Raw genomic sequence first — 22,085 nt, 5'->3', positions numbered from 1 at the left:
TGTAGACTTTCAGCTGCAAAGATAGGTGCTGGTCGTAGTACCAGAAGTCTCCTTCTCTTATAATTTGTCAGGCAACTTTTGCTTTCACTCTTCTCATGCTTACCCTTGCATAGCAGAGACATCTGGCCATTTGAATAACAAGTATTTGGGGCAAAGGTCTCAAACTCGGTTTACTATAAGGCTAGTGCCGGTCTCTAAATCTTCCTTGGTGGTCAGCAATGCTGAATTAATAAGCACATCAAGTAAAAAAATGCCAAGAAGAAAGAAGATAAATGGTCACTGTAGTCAAGGCACTAGACTGACAGGGCTGTGGGGTAGGGGAGAAAACTGGGTCTCTGTGCACTCCATTTGCCCCTGCGTCTCCTCTAGCTCTCTGCCTGTTACCCCCAGGCAATTAAAAATCACTCACGGCACCTTTCGCGCCATGCACTGTGGCAGCACAGTAGGGCTTGAGCAGCTTCTGGCCGCTAGCTCGTTACCGCTGCTGGCACATCCCTAAATCTTCCTTGGTCATCAGCAATGCTGAATTAATAAGTACATCAAATAAAAAATGCCAAGAAGAAAGAAGATAAATGGTCACTGTAGTCAAGGCACTAGACTGGCAAGGGTGGGGGAGAAAACTGGGTCTCTATGCACTCCATTTGCCCCTGTGTCTCCCCCAGCTCTCTGCTTGCTACCCCCAGGCCATTAAAAACCACTCATGGCACTGTAGTAGGGCTAGAGCAGCTTCTGGCTGCTAGCTGGGTACCACTGCTGGCACATCCCTGTGGCCCTGGGAAGGTGTGCAGAACTGGGTCCTGCACTTCAGGGGCATCCCTCCAGAGGGTGCTCCAACTATCTTATAACCATACTTACGTTAGCTCTCAGGGCCCTGATTACGCTAGGGCTGGCAGCAGGGTTCGGTGCCCCCTGTGCTCATGGCAGTGGCAGAAAATGCTGGGAAGCAGAGCAACAGTGCAGCAGTCTCTGTTCTATTCCACTGCCAGAGCAGAGGCTGTTGCATTACTCCGCTTTCCTGTGTCTTCTCCAGTAATCCCCAAGGCTGCATGTCTTGGAGGAGGCACTTGAAGGAAGGGGCCCCAGTGAGGGGGAAGAAGACTGAGCAGTGACAGGATGGGAGTAGAGCAGAGGTGGGGCTTGGGGGAAGAGGTATGGACACACACACACTAAGGGTCACAAGGATTCATGCTGGCAACTGTGTGCAGAGTGTATTGTAGAACTGTGTGGGTTGTATATGGCACTCAGGCAATGAATTTGTGACCCCTGATTTAGCGGGTGGGTTTTTCCTTAGGGAGGCTAAACTGGTGTAGCTGGTGTAAGTCAACAGTCCAACAAAACTGATAGGAAAAATTTGTCTGGCCTGCAGGTAGCATGTGAGCCTTGTCATATTGATAGATCACAGTGGTAGGTCAGATTTGTTTCTGGATTGGGCCATGTTATTTCATAGACATGGAATTGGTTCACCCTATAAATGTAAGATTTAAATTGAACATAAAGTGGCCCCATTAATTTTTACATTTGGCTTGGTTATTGCAGATGTGAGGTCACAGTTGGGTGTTACAGCTTTTTTGATGACTATAAATGTTAATTCTGGACAGAGTTTATTGCACCCAGTGTGAGGAAAGGTGTTTTCCTGTTGTCCATGAGTACTCATTTGTTTTATCTTTTTGTTTTGAGTGTAGAGTCACTGTCTATCGTGGTCTGTGATGCCTGTCTCCAGACTGGATTGCTAACGTGAATGATCTATAAGAAGGCTTGGAAATGATAGCTATTTAAACCAGCACCAATCCAGGAAAGGAATACTAAGGCTAAATCTACACTGGCTGTGGAAGATCGAACACTAAGGTTTGATCTTCTGGGGCACATGTTCCGGGGTCAGTGTCAACCCCGTAATTGCTCGTGAGCTGCCAGGATTAAAGAATGCCGATGGGAGGGCTTTTGAATCAAATGAACCTAGTTCTGCTGTTTTAGTGGTTTCAGGACAGGGAGCTGCAGAGGAGTCAGCTATTGTAATGGAATTGTCTCACAGAATGCTTATTTTTACTTCATGGAACCCTGGGGTTCTGTGGAAACCCATTTGGGGAACTCTGGTCTAGATTGTCAGCCATGAGGAAAAAAGTATGAGTTCTTCAAATTGCCATGAACTGGTGTAGTGGGTTAAAAATTTCACTTGCTTGAACTATATAACCAGTGCATGCATGTTTTTCTTTCCTTCAGACCCGTTGTGTAGAGTATCTTAAGTAAATTTAATCTCATTTGATCTTTTGGTAATTCACCAATAAAGATGGAGATGGTTATATTAATAGTTCAATTACTACTTCAAAACAGTTTCTATTATAGTTTTTTTTATTGCTCTTTCTCCAGTCACCATTAAGCAATTCTTCAGCTCATATTTTTAAGAGTAAAGAAACAAAAGTTATAAAAAAGATTTTTTTCTGTGCTGAAGACCACAATAAGAAAATGGGAAATGACTGATCAAGTTGAATTGAAGTAATTCGGAAGTAAGCTCCCGTTCCTCAGAGTATCTTCCATACAACTGTAGATTAGTATATCACTTATAGTTTTTAGCTGTTATCTTTCCTTTTGTGTCGATGTCTCTTTACAGCTATTCATGGGAAAACTGTTAAAATGTAATTATTGAATTTTCATAAACTGTAAGTATTTTAAAATGGGGTGTTGAATTTGCTGCAGTCTTATGGGATATGGCGACTTTTTCAACTTTGTCTTGTATTGCCACCAGCAGGGCAGTAGGATTTATGGATGAATTTACAGTCCTTTAGAGTAAACAGCATCTACGTGTACTGTAATTGTACATTACAGTTCATAAAGCATATGGCTTTTGACTTTTTCCTCGGGTTTATAAAATAGACTTTTTACTGATGCTTCTTGACTGTAACTAAAGACAATGCTAAATGTGTCTATCCTAGAATTCATTCTGTGAAATTACTGGTACTCTCATCTGTCATGTGATATGTTCACCAGGTGTATGTGCTTTAGAAGCTTCCTTTAAAAGGTGGTTTGGAACATACATGCTGAATGGTCCTGTAGAAGAATGAGTAGAGCTTTTACTGTGTCTAAACGTGTTCTAACAACTTCAGTTTAATTTTTTAGCTAATCTATGGTATTTTTTAGATGTTTGGTCATACTCCTGTCATTTAGGCTTTGTCTACATTGTGTGTGAGTTTACCTGGCAGTGTGGTCATGACAAGAGCACTGGGAGAGAACTGTATGAGGGGAGTAGCTAGCAGCATTTGGAGCACAGTCCTCAGCGCTTGGGACCCTATTCACACTGGTGCCTTATAGCACTGTAACTTGCTGTGTTTGGCGGTTGGGGTCGGGGTTCACATCCCTGAGCCAGAAGGCCTTCTCCCAATAATTTGCCAGTGTAGACAGGCTCTTAGTTCGTGCTGTGGGGTCTGGGCTAGTATTCATGAAAAGATTTTTTTGTATTATTGAAAGAGAATACAACAATTAATTTGAAGTATGATGCCATTACTCATAGATTAGAAACTACAGTGCTTAGAACCCAACTATATTTTTAATAATGTCATGAACTTCAGTTCAGATTGATTCTTCTAGCGAGTGAGTGGCTCTCTGCAGCTCCCTGCCATGCCACTGCTGATATAATGGACCTAAATTCATTTGGTTCAACGGCCAGATCTCTCCCACCACCCTGAGGGCTGTTGAATTAAATGAATTTATTGGTGCTGTTTTAGTGGTGTCAGGACAGGGAGCTGCAGAGAAGGCAGCTATTGTAATGGAATTTTCTCACAGAACCCTTATTTTTACTTTATGGAACCCCATTTGGGGAACACTGGTTTAGATTGTCAGCCATGAGGAAAAAAAAAGTATGAGTTCTTCAGATTGCCATGAACTGGTGTAGTGGGTTAAAAATTTAACTTTCTTGAACTATGTAACGAGTGCATGCTACTCTTGTGTTTTCAGTCCTGAGAGGAGAAGTAGAATCTTCCCAAACCTTTTAATCTGAGGGCAGTGGTAGCAAGGAAGAATGAGTATCAGGTCTTCTTTGAGTGTTTTATTTGACTACCTCTGTGTATTTGTTGCCCTGAAAACAGTCCTTGTTAACTGCAGAGAAGCTTTACCACATCAGCAGTTGTAGCTCTTCTCTGGTGCTTCAGGTGTCCTTGCCCAATACCAACTTTGTCATTCACTCAAGTCCTGAACTTTTTTGAAGTTCTTATGTCTTGGTTTCTGATGTTTGGTGCAATTGTTCAGTGGTTGGCCTTTGTCAGTACTTTGGCATTTGGTAGCGTTCGAGTTTTTTGTTTGGTGCTTTGCTGTTCTGACACTAATTTTTGGTGCCTGGATTCTTCTTCGGTGTGCCCCTTCTTTCTGCGGGGAACTATTATAGTCTTGCCTGAGTATAGGGTATGTGGGTAAATTAACCTGTCTTCAACCATCCATGCTGCTAAGCACGCTGTCATCTTGCTAGAATTTTCAGGGACATATCTCATGGTTCTTAATATAGTGCCACTGCATGCTTCTGGTGTTGCACAGTCTTCACTTTCATCATCACATGTTCCTGCCAAAGCATTGATTGAGATCAGGATGATGACCTGTTACGCTGCAACACAAGAGTGTTCCTGTACACTGAAACACAAGAGTTTGTCTTTGATCACTGGGGGTGAGAGAGCAAGTGGAAACAAGGCATGGCTTGTATGTCCACATCCTGCTTTGTGTAGAGAAATGTTAGGCTGTGGTTCATTGTAGTTTGTTGACATAGTTGTACATATATTTCTTACTGCTTTGGGAATTAAAAGCTTTTAATTAATCTTTGTCACTTATTTCCAAAACACATTCACCTAAGGATTGGTCAATTTAATATTTAGTAAAATCAAATGCAGACAATCCAATTACTATCAAGGGTACAAATGTTAGAGTGAAATGTGCAATGAAAACAAGGTAAATCGGTGTAAAGTCATTGATAGAATTGCATATCTCCAGTGTTCTGGTACTACTCAGTCTTATTACATGAAGCTAGGATGAACAGAATTCCCATATCCATACTCACTTCTGTTGCAAGAGTTTGTCATATTGCCAGTCAATCCCACTCCAGAATTGTCAAGTGGTTCTTTGGCTCTCAGGCAATTTAGCATTGAGAAGAATCCGCTGGTGAAGGTACTGGCTTTCAGGCGAAGTAGCTGTTAAAACATTTCCTTTTGCTCCTGTGCTCCTTAAGATCCCTGTCCTGGTCCAACAGCTGCCTCTGGAATTGTCATTGGTGCCACCTGTGGTGAATTTTATTTTGTATATCTTGCAGCTAGTAACCTTATTTGCCTCTGCTAGTTCATAGCTCTCAACCCAAAAGCCATTAAAGGATCCTTGATGCAGCGGAGGTGGACAGGCAATAAAGGAGCTTTTGTTTAGAAAATTTAAAAAAACTCTCAGCAGTGGATCAAAATCTTGTTGAACATAAGAATCCTACTGCAATAAGATGCAGGAACTTGCTTACCATAAATATGGCTTTTAACAGCCACTGTACGTTGGGCTGCCAGTGTCAAGACATTCCCTTAATATAAATATAGATGGTTCAGTAGGATTTAAAATACAGGCTGTCTTGAACCATGCTGTACTACCATGCTAACATGAAAAGAGGATCAATCCTACTACTACCAGGGTCTTGCCTGGTTCTGCTGCCCTGTCCACAAGTGTATTTGCTTGTAAAACCCCATCAAATGCAACAGGGGCTATTCCATGCTTTGGATAATGTTGGTAGACTAGTCAAACTCTCTATGTAGCCAGGTTGATAGAAAGTATCTAGACTTGCCATTGGTATTTTTTGTAAGGTCTTTTTTATTCTCTGCACACTGACTTGCCTTCCATGTAATCCCCTTCTCTGCGAGACTCTCGGAGATGCTCTTTTAGAGGGGTTGTTTTTTGATTTATATCTGAAATAACGGTGTTTACTGAACTAACTGTTCAAGTGAACTATGTAAATATACAGAGGGCTTGGTGTAATGTGGTGAATATTAACTTACCATGTGTATGTAAACTAACAGATAACTTTCAGTGTAGAGAAAGTCAGAAGGTACAAAAGCAGGAAAATATGGCTCCTAAAAAGGTATTAAGGGACAGCCACCAGAGTTACAGGCTATATAGCCTGCCTTCACATGGTGGGATGGGTAAAGGGGCTAGCACCTATCTTATAGTGAAACCTTAATTTAAAAATTGTCAGAACACTTGAATCTAACAAACCTGAGTATGACTAGTCAAAGAGAGAAGTTAAAATGAATAGATAAAAATTTTCAGACTGAGTCCAACAGACCTGATTTTGTAAATAAATGAAGGATGTTTTCAGGAACAGTTAAGCATATTCAGTTTTTGTTCATTTCTTTTAATTAGAATCTATTCAGAATAGACTGTTTTAGCAGAAAACACTAAGGCAGGATTGTATGTACTTCAAAATAGCAATTTCACCATCTGGTTCTATTGGCGATTGTCATGAGTTGAAAATTGAGGTTTTGGTGCAGAAAACACATAGGTGGAGAAGTTTGTGTGCATTGTCCAGGGATGGGCATTGAAGTGGAAGCCAAGGGACCTGGACTTTAATTGGTGTCTCATCAGTTTTAGTAACTGCAAAAAAAAACTTCCTGATTAACTATATTCTTCTACTTATGCTTCTTCAGTGGTTGCTGATTCTCTGCCTCCACCATCGAAGAATCCTTTGAGTTAAGCATTTTGTATAAGTAAACTAGGAAAATCTGTAACATCTGCAGATTAGCTATATCAGTGTTTGCCAAAGTGTGGTACACAGAAGGATTTCAAAGGGTACAGGTCAGAAAATAAATTACTAAAAATCAGGAGATAACTACTGGAGGGGAGTGGGGGGGGGATATATGCTAATAATCCAAAGTGCCAAAAGGGGTATGCAAATGTTTTAAGTTTGGGAAACACTGGGTGAAGTCAATGGTTGTCTAGGCCCCATGAGGGGGCTGCAAGCAGGTTTCATGGGAATCGCCAAGTGAGGCCGGCATTCGACTTGCTTGGGCCCAGGCAAAAAAATGAAAACCTACCACATGGATCTGAAGCCATGGGCCCTGCCATGCAGGGCTAAAACCTGAGCAGTGTAGTTTTGCAGGGCCTCTGTAGTGTGTGGCCCCCTGCAGTGGCCCTACTTGATACTTCCTAATGCTGCCCAGGCTTTTTTATGCAGAAAACCAGTTGTTGTGGAATAACTGGCCCTTGGAGTTTTAAATAGTTTGGGAGGGCACACTGAGAAAGAAAAAAGGTTGAGAATGTCTGAGCTAAATTGTAGGGGAGACTTTTTTTTTCGATAAAGGCTTCATGTACACCATTTGATAAACAGCATATGTACTGATGATATCCTGTCTGTTGATTAAGACAATAGGTAAATTTTGCTTATCAGGAAATGGACAAGGAAAACACCTGGCTTTGTAATGTCTCTCTCATCAGTAGAATGATTGAATACGGCTTGTTGAAATCTTACCTTTGACAGCAGGGGAAAGCACTAGCTTTCCGGTGGCGATATTTGCAAGATTTTCTTCATCTGTTAGTGACAGTTGTTTAAAAAGGTGCTTTTTTTACTTTTGTGAGTGCTGTGAGGAAGGCTGCTTGCTCGCTCTGGGATTTCTTGGAATTTGGTACACTGGATGGATTCCATTGTGGTGGAATGGCTTTCTAGGTTTTCGTGCTTCACTTCTTCCAAGTAGTGTGTCTGAGCTTGTTTTATGTAGTGACTCCCACCTTCATGTAGCTTGTTTTCATTTTTTGACTTTCTGACACTGCACTGTTCTCCTAATAGTTGAAAGCAGACCCCAACAAATCCATCTGTATTGCTGGCACTGATACCAGATATTTTTGTTTCAGAAATGTACTATATTTCTCAAATTTGACTCTTTTGAAAACTGAATAATCATGCCATGCTATGTATAGCCAGAGAGTGAGCGAGTACCATATATATAGCCATACTGCACAAAAACGGTTCTCACAAGTATTTTTTCTGTGCAGCTCTCAAGGTAGCCTGTCTGGACTGTTCTGCCCACGATGCATGAAGAGATTTATGGTTCAGCAGCTACGTGACTATCCAGATCTAGCACATTACAGTCGCCAGATACATTTTTTTCCCCCAAAACAAGATCAAACTGAAACCTTTTTCTTGTCAGTGGATTATATCCATACTAAAGTTCAGTTCAGAGGATGGCAATGGTTAGCTTTGCCGTAGCAAAGGTTCATGCGGTCTCAGATAATCTTACTTAGTTGCTCCATAGTTTGTCCTCAAAACCCATATTTTGCTTGCGTTCATTTCAAGCGACACTCCAAAAGGGTGGTGTGTCACCTTGTTGTAGAGACCATCAAGAGTAATTCACATATATTTGATCATTTTAAATGTTGGTTACAGTTCATAACTTGGGAGAAGTCTTTTCAGCAACAGTGAATAAATATCTATCTATTCATCTATCTCTATGTGCTGGTATAGTGTTTATACTCAACTTACACTCACTCAACACACTTAAGATGTCCAGTTCAGTTGTTAAATGTTTTGAATACCTTTGCTGCGTACACTGCAGGTATCCTGCAGGCCGTTCTGCATAACATTTTTTGCCACTTGGTCACCTCAAGAATGGTTATGTCCTCCAAAATGTGGAAGTACTGAAATGATAGAAAAAGCCCTTGTAAGGCACACTGACAGACCTTGCCCCCCCCCCCCCCACCCAAGTACTTAAGCAATTTTTAGAGAAAACAGAACAGTTTTTTGAATTTTTAACCTACCCAGGGTCTCAGTATTACTTTCACTGCAATTAACTAGTCTGTGTTCAGGGAACGTCTGTGGTCAGAACCATCCTTCTCAAAAAACACTGAAGACGGGTTTGGGAATGTAACATTTTATTCTTGGAATTCTACATGGATATTTTTCTGTGAACTGTTTGAGAGACAAGCTCTGTCTTGTCCTCTTCCAGGGGCCAAGTGGAAGTGCACTGTTGGGGGGGTACTGTTCTGATTTAACTTTTTCCACTTACTTGTGTGCTTTTTTTCTTCCCATTTAGTTCTGTTTTTATGGTGGTGTTGGTGTAGTAACATCACTGGGCATGGCTGGCAATTGATGGATGTTGTTTTCCCAGCCATTTTTATAAATAAAACTTTCTGTGTTGGAGTTTGCCAGAGGAGAGAGTTCCAGATTAGAGGGGTTCAACCTGTAGTGTTAAAGAAGCACATACAGCAGCCTAGTTTCTGTTTTTTTGCCCTCTGCCCTCACAAAGCATTGGACTTGTAGCAATTGGGAATTGCCAGTTCCTGGGTGGTTATAGCAACTTGCTTATGTGTTGGCATCAGTGAACTCATAAGTGTTTTTACACTAGAGGATTGGAGTAAGCTGTTGGGAGAACTCCATAAATGCACTTTTCTTCATGTGAAAATGCTGGACCAATCCTTGTCATCCCAGGTCAGCGTGACAACATGATCTCCTGAGTTTCATGAGCTTCATCAACCATTGGAATCTGCCATGCTTGGTACTGTGTTGCTGCCACTGCCACCTCTTTCTTCTCTATCATATTTCTTTAGTGCAGTGTTTCCCAGTGTGGTATGCATACCACTGGAGATAAGTGGAAAGATTTCAAGGGGTACATGGCAGAAAATAAATGACTAAAAATCAGGAGATAAGCACTGGGAGAGTGGGTACATTGATAAGGCCGAAGTCCTGAAAGGGGCACGTGGGTGTTTTAAGTTTGGGCAACACTGCTTTAGTGGAGTAGAAGATGCCACCTAAATAGCCACGATTGCCTCTCAGAAGCGCTGTTTGTATCCTGGCACAAGCAAGAGTGCAAGCAAGAAAAATCTTCTAAAGATGCTTCCTCCATATTCTTGACTCCCGTAGCTGGGTGTGTACAGACCAAAATGATGTGTTGGTGGGCTGTTCAAACTTCCTCTAACAAGCAATGTGTAAAGTCACGCTTTCTTGCAGTATGCTAGTGTCAAGAGTCTGGAGAGAAACCACATTTCAGAAAATGGTTTGGGAATCTGTTATCACTTGGGTTGGTGCAGTGCAGCATAGGTATCAGAGCCCCAGGTTCAAGACTCGGTTAGAAAAATCTTGACATCCACTTATAATCATTAAACTCTCAAGTTCTGGGTTCTGTATCCCAGGGTCAGCTGATTAGAGACACACTAACTCTGAACTTATATTGCAGCTTAGATAAACCCTGAAACGCTTCTGAAAATGTTACCCTAGAATTGCAGCTGAAAGGTCTTATTAAGTTTGCTTTAGTGGATCATAAGGTCCCATTTTTAAAATATATATTGTGCTTTTAAAGTGTTATGTTGTGCAGGAGAGATTAGGTTGATGAGTGTGATGAGTAGCAACAGTGTGTGTGTGGTGGTAGCAGCGAATTGTGGTAGCGTGAAGAGGGGACAGCTGGAAGGCAGAGGAAATTGTGGACTGGCAAAATGTAAAGAATGTCCAAACTTCAAATTAGCATTTGCTGTGCCTGTACATGAACTAACTGCGAGGGATGGCAAACTACTGTGATGACTTAACTGTCTGAATGTTGAAGGCTGAAATTGGTGCAGACAAATTTGTTGTGCAAAGTTGCTTTATTTAGCATTAATAATGTGAGGTGCTAATACAAATCGTGACCTTTGAATTTTTAGATAACATTTACATCAGTTTTTGTTATTTGCATAAGGCATGTAGGAAGAAACTCAACTGAATGTGTACCTGCAAAATGAATTTTACATTTCTAATTACTTTGGATTGTTGCTTGTATCTTCTTTTTTCTTTTATTAGCAAAACCAAATAGGAAGTTGACATTCCTATACCTGGCCAATGATGTCATTCAGAACAGCAAAAGGAAAGGACCAGAATTTACAAAAGACTTTGCGCCAGTTATAGTTGAGGCCTTTAAGCATGTTTCAAGGTACAGTAACTGTAATGTGGACTTTATCATCTTATTAACAGTTATGCACTATTATTTTCTGTCTAGAATGCTTCATTTGTTCTGTCTGGCCCAGTAGTGCTCATTCACCCTAATTAAAGAAAACACACTAGTTTACAGCTAAAACCATTGTTTTTTCCCCCTCCAGTATCCTTCCAGCACTGCTTAGTTTGAAAGCTCCTTTGATCTTTCATAAATGTCAGTTCTTTGGCATATGCCAAGTGGTGTTGGTACACTTTTAATAGTGGGCTGGTGAAAGCCAAACTCTTTAGTCCCGTCTGTGCCCCCATACCTCTTCACAAGCTGGGACTGGGAGTAAGGCCATCTCCAGAATGGCGGAATTTGGCAAGGGCTTGGGAGCCAAGGCTGGGGCCAGCCCCAGGAGCTTTGGGTGGGCTGGCTGCAGCAGGGTATCCATTGTGTGTGAATGGGCTGTGGCAGTCAGGACTGTGTAAAACCTAGGGGTACTGCAGTACTCCCCCCACCTCTAATTTCTGCACCTATTCATGTGCCTTGATCAGAATAAAATTTATTTGCTTGATGATTGTCTGTTCACATAGGCAAAAGGTTGTGTTTGTCTTTTGTGTTAGGTTTAAAGTAAATTTTGTTCATTCATTGGAGTTATTGTATGTTCTGTTAATTTCATGTTCCTTAATGATACAGGTCTAGTATATAATTTCTCTGGATATGAGCCACCTATTAGCAGTTAAACTAGAAAGCATATTAGTAGATGAACTTTTAGCATCTTATATAATAGGACCTAATTGTAAAAAACAAAATATAGATTAATAGAATAAGGGCAAAATTGATCTGTCATGTTTCACTAGCTTTAAAGGCACTTTTAAGCATTCAGGGATTAAACTAGGCTGGTGGGCTGGGATACCTGGCTTTTGTTTCCATGTGACATAATGCGAGGTGAGTTAGAACAAATCACCTGCTCCCTTTTCCCTTTCTGCAAATAAAGGTATTTATCTTTCAGAAGTGTTGGGAGTAGAGATGTTAAAAAGCGAGTAATTTGGTAACTGAGTAACTGCTAAAATTTCTTTGTTATTCAGTTAACAGCCCCTCCCCACACACCGCTGCTCTGAATTTAAAAGGCTGAACTTGTGCACAGGCTGGCTCATCTTCTCTCCCCCCTCCCAACCCTTGCCACTCTACTTAGCCAGCGCACAGGGTGGCTCAGCTTCTGTACCTGCCATGAGGTTTCGGCTCTTCCGCTGCCCTGTCTCTCCCCCTGTCCAGCTATTCTCCATTTAAATTTTAAATGCAGAGTGGTGAGAGGGAGGGGGGAAGAGCACGAGCCCCCATGGCAGGGACAGGAACTCAACCATCCTGTGTTCCAGCTCAGCCTTTTAAAGCAAAAGCGTAGTTGGGGGTGGGACTGCCTGATCCCTGTGCAAGCAGGGATGTAGGCATAGCTAGCCACTCTCTGTTTACTTGGGAGTAAGGGCTGTGGGTAACCTGTAGCACTAATGAATATGCAGATGTTTATCAATTAGATGTGTAATTAGATACTGTGCTGCATCTCTAGTTAGATTTAATTCTTTGGTATTTGTAAAGTAATTCACATCCTTGGATGCAAGATGCAGGGCTGCACTCTTTATTATTGGGTTGTACTACCATTTTTATTAAGGATTTTACAATTTTCCCTGCAGTGAGTCTGATGAGAGTTGTAAGAAGCACCTTGGCCGAGTGCTGTCTATTTGGGAGGAAAGATCTGTGTATGAAAATGATGTACTAGAACAACTTAGGCAAGCTTTGTGTAAGTATTCTGTGTGCATGTGTGCTTGTCTATTGATATAAATGTATTGTTTCTTGAACTGATTTTTTGGCTTATACTTTGGCCTTTAGATGGTGACAGAAAGTCCAGGAAGCGCACATTTGAACAGATAAATGTTGATGAAAACAACTGTTCAGCCCAAAGCTCTCCAAGTGACCCTCCACAGGTAGACATTTCTTGTGTTCATAAACTTTTATCTTTTCAAAAGATTTGGGATAGATTTAAAAAAAAAAACAAAGCACTTCAGTCACTGAGTAATAGTGAACCAACTCTGCATTATAATAAGCAAGTTTTTAAGGGCTAAAGCAATTCTTTGAGCTAGAAAGGTGCATATAGGTGGCTGTATGACACCTTTAATCTTTCCCAATCCTTAGATTATTATGAGCAAAACAGCACCTGATGTAACGTGGGGCAGCCTCAGTGCTGCTCTCAACTGTGCTGCCTGCAAAGGCCACCCGTAGGGATGGACTGCTTGAACACTCCAGCTCTGCTGCAAGCAGTTCATTACATTGGAGGGTTCATAGGTATCAAGTGGGTTATACCAGATTTATGCTTGCTGAGGATTCTGCCACACTAATGGAATATTCTTTGGATCTGATTTAAGGTCTCCGTGGTCTCCAGTACTGTAAAGGAACCTTGCAAGGGCAGAGGTACTGGCCCTTAAAGTGTTCCATAAGTAAATCTCTTAAGTTTTGTGGCAGAGGATTAAATGAAGATTTCAGATTCCTTTTATTTTCATATTTCAGTTCTCATTACAGCAATCTTCTTGTGTATGTCTCATTTTCAGGGGTCCTGAAATATTTTAATTATAGTACTTTTATATCTTGGTTACAAATTTCATCAGTACCTTAGTGTTTTATAATAGTGAATTTGACACTTTAAAAACCTTTTTTAAAATTGTAGTGTTGATATATAATTTTTAAAATGCCAGTGTGTTTCAAGATTAAGAATTAAAAAGTGAACATATTTAGATAGGACTATTACAGATGTAAAATATTATATCAAGTTATGATCCATAAACGTGTAATATTTAACACAGTTTCTTTTACTCTTTGTTCAAGGTCTTTCATAATTTACGTCACTGTTTTGTGCTTATGGCTTTTTGTGATGTCATGTTTTCTTCCCAAAGTGTGTTTAGTCATAGCAGCGGGTATCAGAGCAGTAAAGTTATTTTCTAGAATAGGACTTGAGAGAGAATCAAAATATACTACATCCTACTGTCACAAATAATTAATTTTTTACTACTTTAATCAAAGTTCAAGTCCATGAATGCACTACCATTGAAATTAGTGCTGTGCGTTATGATATCATGTGCTCACCAGGAAAAAATTCAGCAAGAAGTAATTTAATAATTTGCATTTAATTTAAGCAATTTAAAAGCATATAGTAAAAATGGAGGTCCCTGGTAATTATTAACCATAAATCTTGTACTTCATGTTTAAAAGTTGTCCTTCTGCAAGAGTTTAAAGGAAAATGAAACCCTTTTTAGTAGGAGAGTCCAGCTTAAAATTTGGAACATTGCATTGCTGCTCTATGGGGAATTAATTATAGATGTTATGTTGACATTTTACCTCTTGGGGGTTTGAGAGGAAACACATTGGTAATATGGATTTGGCAAAATTAGCTTTTAAACTGACACCATCAAATTGTGTACCATAAACTCATTGTGAAATGACAGTCCATTATTCAACATCAGGATTTGACAAGTAAACCAGTTCTAAGGCTGTATGTTTTTTCAGACTGCAGATCTCATTAGAGCATTACAAGAACTAGAAAATGCTGCCTCTGGAGATGCAGCAGTTCATCAGAGGATAGCTTCATTGCCTGTTGAAGTCCAAGATGTCTCCTTACTAGATAGAATAACAGGTGAGAGATGGGGATACAGTAATTGAAATGTTAGCATGTGAGATCCTGACAAGGTTTAGTAATATGGTGTTATATTCCTCCCCCCGCCCTCCCTTTTTGCTTGCCTTTTAGATAAGGAATCTGGAGAACAGCTTTCCAAGATGGTAGATGATGCTTGTATGGTACTGGCGGATTACAATGGCAGGTTGGCAGCTGAAATAGACGATAGAAAACAATTAACTCGAATGTTATCAGACTTTCTGCGATGTCAAAAGGAAGTCCTTGCAGAAAAAGAGCATAAGTTGGAAGTGCGTAATATTTTGTTCAGTTAGTCCATGTTCTTTACGAAATTTAATTTTGGTATGTTTAGCTTAAACTTTCTCTCAAAAGATGATTATTAAATATATGCCCATTTCTAGGTCTTTGCTTCTAGCACATAACTAGCAGGAATTCCCTAGCTTCAAAATTCTAAAACTGTAACACCAATTCTGCACAAAGTGGTTAGTGTTCGTGTTGAGGGCAACTTTCCCTCAGCATCTAGCTCACTTCCTTTTTTTACTTCTGATACGAAAAAGCTCTTTTGGTTATTGTTTTAAGCCTGGTCTGCACTGAAAAGATATATTGGTGTGGTCCTTCAGTTGTGGGGAGTAGCTATGTGGACGGGGGTTGTATGCTGAAGGAAACAATCCCCCCTCCCCCCCCCCCCCCACTCCCAGTTGAGTCCTTCAGTGGTTGCTTTTTCTGAGCTTTGTTTCCAACATTTTTGTTCTTGGGGAGCAGGGGCAGGGTAGAGTTACGTAAGTTTAGCAAAGCTTTCTTATCTTTATTTTTCAAACAAAATTGTTTGCTGAAGTCTTGCTTATTTTGTCTGTCCTCAAGCTTTAATTAATGCTTGAATTTTAAAGACCTCAATCACTCTAGCACCAAATTCTGCATTATATAATTTATTGTATCATGACTTCATATAGAGACATGTTTTCCTTGCTTCCCTCAGAAATGCACCTTATTTTTGGAAAACATGCAGTTATCCAAGTGCTTTGAGATGGTCTAGCTGTGTAAGGTTACGTCTACACTATGAGAGAAATTTGATTGTATTGCATTTGATTTTGTAACGTGGTTTTATACATTTGAAACTGAGTATACTCACCTCCCCAAAGTTGAGTTAGTGCTGACACAAATCGCCAAACATCAGCTGTTGCAGCAGCTCATTGTGGGAACCTAATTCACAGTTCTCTTAGCCCCAAAGCATTCTTTTTTTTTTCCCTTTGGTGCACTATTTGGGGAAAAATACCCCACAAGTGGTTGTGGGTACGTGATGTCATCTTCCAACATTGCGTTGCCCTCATTCCCCTCCTGTAGAAAGGAAACAGACATTTTTTCAGAAGGAGAGAAGGAAAGGAGAATCTCAGGTGAAAGGAAACCAAATAGACTGGCTTCAGGAGGTGACTGAACCGTGTAAACTGGTTGCTCAGCTGTTTTTTCCACATTGAAAGAACACCTTTGCATTACTCCCTGATGTGCCAACTAGCACGTCAGGCAGGGACTGTCCTACTGCCCTGGGATCACCGAGGTGACTTTGCCATCTCATCTGGTCCCTCATCTACTTCTTTCCCCTCTCTCCCCGGCCCCAAAACCACAGATAGCCAGATTAACTGAAATCTCTTGCTTTTATAACTGAAATATCAAAAAAGCAAATGAAACGTAATCCTGTAAGTATTACGGGAACAGATTACAGTTTATGACATATGACCCCCTCACCCCGAAATTAAGGGGTGGGAGGTGTAGATGAAGGGCCAGTTGAGATGGTCCCTTCAGAAGTTTTCTCCGGTGGTGCAGGGAGCCCAGACTATCAATGACTGTAGGGATCTCCCCCGACATATGGTGAGGGTTATAGGATGTAGATCAAGGGCTGGTTGAGATGGTCCTTTCAGGGGCTTTCTGTCAGCCCCCTGGCTTGTGCTGCCCCACCCAAAATAAAGCAAAGATCAAGCTCCCATGCTTGTGTTGCATATGCCATCCAGTCTCCCCACCTCCCTCCCTGGCGAGTGCCAGCTCCTGAAAATCTTTCCCGCCTTTGGAGCCTTCGCTACACGCAAGCCAGGACGTGGTGCTGTCTGGCAGCGTAGTCTGTGCTGCACTGCAGGCATGTGCTTTTATTGGGTCAGGTGTGGTGGTGGGGAGACTGGTGCCAACGTTGGAAAAAAATCTGTCTCTTCTGCTATATCCTGTGCTGGGAAGAAGCCACCATCCCATGCTGGGACTATTTTTTCAAGGCTAGATGTAATTGCTCTGCTGATCATAAATAAATGAATGCAGAATGGACCCATGTGTTCACTTCAATTTCCCAGGCTTTCTGGTTCCAAATTCCAATTTGCGGGCTTCCTGTTGCCTGCTTCCTGCTAACCTGGAGAGCAGCGAAGGTGGAGGTGGCCAGAGTGAACAACCACGGGGCATTGTGGAGGCCAATAAAATTGATTTAAAGAGAGGATATTTGCACACTAGCATTTGAACATTTAAATTCAAACTTGGTGCTATACCAGCTCCCATGGTGGATGTAATAATATCGACCTTATCGCTCCCTGTAATCAACCCTAGTGGTGTTCACTGTGTAGATAGTGACAGTGTATAATCAAGCTAATGGCCTTAAAATTAACTTTATTGTGTAGCGTGGACATAGCAAAAGATGTTTTAAAGTGGGTTGTTAGCTGATTGTGATCTACATCCAACTGTAGATACAAGCACTCTGTTACCAGAATTACCTTCGTTGCACTCAGTCCAGCAAGTTAATACGAAAGATTACAAAGCATGGGTCTTAAAGTGCTTCAGAATCTAGCACAACTGTTAAAATTTCCAGTGTTATTTACTCTGACACAGGTTCCAAAGAGACAGTATACTTTTTCTTCAGTATCTTCCATGAATCCAACTATCCCTTTGTGGTTTCTTGAGTAAGTTGAGGTTTTGAGGGTCTTCACACTTCTACAGAAGTGCTCCCTGCTTTATCAGGTCAGTGTCTGCATCTAGAGAGGCCACGCAACTCCAAAAGTTAGCAGTCAGTCCTAGACTTCTGACTTAGGCCTTCTGTTACTCAGTCCTTAAAAATGGAGGTGGACGAGTCAGACCTGTGGATCCTGTCCACACCTTGACTTGTCCAGCTGGATGAATTTTCCTGGGGTTTGACTTTGACTTTATTATTGGTGACCTGCAATTTCTGACCATCTAAAACTTTGTCTTGAAGGCCAACCCACTGGAAGGCATCAGTTGGCACCGTGGTTTGTGTGCCTCATATATTCATTCTGATGTTCTTGCTGCCTGAAAATGATTCTGTTTCAGCTAAAAGTGGTCACCCCGTGTCTGATGAATGCTTATGTGCGTATTGCATTGTATGTGTCTAATTTTTTATTAAAACAGTGCTGTGATAACAGTGTGAATTTATAAAAATGCCTGACCATTTTAGCAGTATATCCAAGAAGATGGAAGTAAATATTTCATCGTTTTGGTGATTGATTTATGAATGATGTCTCAGTACAAATGAAAAGAATTTTGCTCTAAGTTCCAGCTTGTTTTTAAAGAACTGCTGGGAGCATAGGGACACTGTTTGACAGAACTTTTATTAGTCTGCAGTGTTTTTGACTCCTGGGGGTGGGGAGGATTTAACAAAAGACTTTTGTTATGAAGAACCAAGCAGGAAATCTCAGCTCTTAGGGATCCAGTAGTATTCATGACATATTTTCACTTGAGAACCTCAGGACCAGTGAATACCCCTTTCCCCTTGTCCCCCTTCATCCTAATCTGGGGACAGACCTATTATGCTGCTGTTGGCTTGCTGGGACTCCAAGACACATTTCTCACGTGACTACTTCGTCTGACAGGGAAGGGCACTACTGCAATTTGGCCCTGCTGCTACGTAATAGACGCTAGTCCTGGAGCCATGCATCAGAGAATCATGAGAAGTTCTTTCCTGTGGTACTTCAGAGAGAGTTCTCACATCTTTTAAACATTTGGTGGCTTGCTCCACCAGGAAATGTATTTGGACTACAGCTGTGAATGGGTATCTTTTGGTGTTTTGGGAAATAACTTTGGGTATAAGAAAGAATGGGAGGAAACATACAAAGGTCCTGACAACTCAGATCTTGATCAGTCTTTCATAGATAATAGATATGGTCCTTGAGGTTTGGGGGTCTGGGGGGCAAGTGCTGGAGTGCCAGCCAGTGTGCCTGCCCACCTTTCTGGAGCACTAGCACTGATCACCTGCTGAGGGGGAGTAGTGAGGAAGCGCCAATCCTCCTGGTCTATATTTGGCCCATGGGCTCTGCCTGGCAGCAGAGAGGAAGTGGCTCTTCGTGCTGCTGTCACTCCCCCTGCCCGACTGGAGGAGTGCCAGCACAGACAAGTGCGGTCCCTGTGCTCTCTTGCAGACTCCACCCCCATGATTTCTCTCCTGGCCAGGAATTGCTGCCAATGGGAGTGGCAGGGGTTGGTGAGTGCAAATGCAGGATGGCACAGTTACCTGTGTCCCACCCACCAAGTGGGATCTTCATCAGGTAGGGATTCCATTCCTTGCCCCTCTGATGCCCTCCTTGCTCTGACCCCACATTGCACCCCATAATGCCCACCCAAACCCAACACCGCCACCCTGCTCCTGCCTTCACCCTGTTCTCACACCTTACCTCCCACGCAGACTCTCTACCCCTGTCCATTCCTGCCCAGACCTGCCACCCCAATCCTGATCCTTGACAGCTGCCTCCATCACACTGAACCATTCATGTTTGGCCCCATGCCAGACCCTAGGGGGTACCACACTCTACTAGCCGCACGGCCACAGAAAAGTTAATCCGGACCTGTGGATAAGCCGTGAGCCTTGGCATTGGCCCTTCTCTCCTGTGGGACTGGAGTTTCAGGGGAGCAAAGTGTCTTTTTTTCCACCCTGCTTCCTGAGTAGGGGCCATGTCTGTTCTCAGTGGGCCCCACCCCATTGAACGTTCTGTGCCCCTGTATTAGATTGCACATCTTGCAACATTTGATGAGACAGAACTGAGAATTTTTTTATCTCCATCTAAAGTCACATTCTTTCATTGTGCCTCCTGACGAAGTAAAGGCTTTGGTAGCTGTGTTAAGCCCTCCTAGTGGCTCATGATTCTACCTAAGCCTTTAACTGTAAATGCAATGATATTTGGCCTGGCGTGAGCAAGTTTGCTGGGATCATTTACCAGGTCTCATGCAGAATATCTTATTTAAATATCGACAGAGTTAGCAAGTAGATAGCATTCTGTTTTTCTTCTCACTCAAGTAAAAGGTGGCCTACTTTTTTTGTTCGGTTGTTATAGTAATCTATTTTATGATAAATTGCTCTTAAACGTCCTTGGTTTCACCAGATGTTCAGTTTGTAAAGACTTTTTTGAGCCACTGGCTATATATAAACTCATACTTCATATGGGAAAAAAATTATAGGCAAAGATTTTTTTTGAAAAATAGCAGCCTTAAAGCTAATTTCTGATAACCACAATCAGACACTTAAGACTGGAGTTTCAAAAATGATCACCACTCAACATCTCCTGTTGATTTCAGTGAGAACTGCTGGATAATAAAGCAATACTTAAAAATAATCAACGTGTTTGAATGCCTGAGTATCAAGATATGGTTAGAATAAGCATATTATCTGTAGCTTGCCTCAGTCAGTTCATTTCAAAGAGCTTTGTGATGGAGATGCACAGGGCTTCTGCATGTGCTTACAAATCACTACAGTAAACTCTCAACATAAGTGCAACTGAGTTGCAAGTGTCTCAGGTTAACAAGACTGCTGCCCCTGACAGGAGCGGGGAAGCTGCTCTTATAGGAGGTGGCAGTTTGACTTTTAGCGGCAGCCCCTGACAGGAGCAGTGCCCCAGTCCTGGGACTATCAGGCAGCTGTGAACCAGGTGGCAGCCTGTCTTCTGGCTGTCCTCTGGCAGCAGAGCTGGGAAGCTGACCAGGACAGTAGCCCCGGTCAGTTTTCTGGCTTCAAGGATTGGATGGGATCTTGGAGCCAGGCTGCCCCTTGTTCCTGGCTCCCCTCCACTGGCTGGAGCTAGGAAACTGACCAAGGTTGCTGCCCTTGTCAGTTTCCTGGCTTTGCAAGGGGAGGAGAGCCAGGCTGCTGCCTGATTCCCAGCTCCCCAGTGCTTGTGGGACTCAGGAAACTGACCAGCTCATGGCTAGTCTGTTTTCCAGGTCCCCCAAATGGCAGGGAGCTGGGAACCAAGTGACAGCTGGTTCTCGGCTGCCCTGTGCTGGTGGGAATGAGGAAACTGACCAGCCATGAACTGGTCAATTTCCAGGGTGTCATAAGGAGCAGGGAGCTGGGAATCAGGCTGCGACTTGGTTCCCATCTCCCCACTACTAGTGGGACACAGGAACTAGGCTGCTGTCTGGTACTCGTCTCCCCCCGACAAGCATGAAAATTTGAGTTATGCAGGGGTTTCAGGAACACAACTTCTGCATAACTTGAAGGTTTGCTGTATTGCTCAGTATCAGCTTTGTATTTTGAATTTGGTTTTGTCAGAACTGTTTAAAAGGATATTTTTCCAAACTTGCAGAGCCCCATAGAAACAGCTCAAGCATATGTGTTTGAGATGTTTCCAGACTTAGTTTTGTTTAGATTTTACCCTTCAAACTTAAGGGATTTTTTTGTTTTTGGTTTTTGTGTACAGTCCTAATTGTGAGTCTTCAAAATTTAACTCTTATTCTTTTGTAGCTAGTTATTGCTACGTCAGTCTTTTTTATGGAAAGTCCTGAAGCTTGTAGTCTTTAGAAAAGGATAATTTAAAAAAAAAAAAAAAGTAAAACTATACCTATCTCCAACAGAAAGTAAGGTCACCTTCCTTGCAGAGTTTTGGGGTTATATAATTTCTTCTTGTCATCTTGCAAAAGGATTTGACATGTAAAAAGAGTAAGTGGCTGTATTCTCAGCAGGAACGGGTACATGTCATCTGCTGTTGAAGTGGCTTGATAGCATTAGAATTTGAAAGTCTTGGGAATTCCTGCCAGTTGTAACCTGGAGTATAGGCTTAAATGTATGGATCTCTTATCTTCTGAAGAGAATTACAGATACGTTTCTTTCACTAAGAGCAATATAGCCATGTTTTGCATGAGTGTATCTGTCTGTTCTAAATAGTAGGGGATTTATAGTGGGTATTTTGCTAAAACCAACACTTGCTAAAATCAAGGTACAGTATGCATCAACATTAAACATTGACATGAAAACTTAAATGAATTTTGATAAATGGTAAGTTTATATTGGTCATGTTTATTTTCATCAAAAGCTAACCCAACTCTTTATCAAGGTTACTGTCATAACACCACTTTGGGTAAGTAGTGTCATTTATAATTTTTAAGTATGATTTCTTTAACATCTGTCTAGCTTCTGTTGCAGGTGGTGGCCATGGACGTATCTCCTAATGATGTCACCATCCATTAGTACACACATCCTGCTAAAAATAAATATCAAAATCTAAATCCTGTATTGTCTCTTGTTTTTGAAAATTGAAAAGATTGCTTTAACTGCTTGTGTCAAA

At 41.7% G+C, this 22,085-nt stretch overlaps 1 protein-coding gene across 3 annotated transcripts in view; it reads left to right on the top strand.

The window, feature by feature from the left end:
• The window catches only part of RPRD1A (regulation of nuclear pre-mRNA domain containing 1A), a 58,468-nt gene that overhangs the window by 935 nt on the left and 35,448 nt on the right, over nt 1-22,085 (top strand). For 2 of the 3 annotated variants that reach the window (XM_074988009.1, XM_074988010.1), the window contains exons 2-6: nt 10,763-10,892; nt 12,566-12,672; nt 12,762-12,856; nt 14,430-14,556; nt 14,668-14,843. In XM_074988009.1, coding sequence (XP_074844110.1) covers nt 10,763-10,892; nt 12,566-12,672; nt 12,762-12,856; nt 14,430-14,556; nt 14,668-14,843 — 635 coding nt within the window. Of the gene's footprint in view, nt 1-10,762; nt 10,893-12,565; nt 12,673-12,761; nt 12,857-14,429; nt 14,557-14,667; nt 14,844-21,943; nt 22,027-22,085 lie in introns of those variants that run through there. The other variant, XM_074988012.1, reaches the window with a different exon arrangement.

The sequence above is a fragment of the Carettochelys insculpta genome, chromosome 2, assembly GCF_033958435.1.
Source record: "Carettochelys insculpta isolate YL-2023 chromosome 2, ASM3395843v1, whole genome shotgun sequence".
In the NCBI taxonomy this organism is placed as follows: Eukaryota; Metazoa; Chordata; order Testudines; family Carettochelyidae; genus Carettochelys; species Carettochelys insculpta.
Note: the sequence above shows the minus strand (reverse complement) of the source record. Positions and strands in the feature narration are given on the sequence as shown.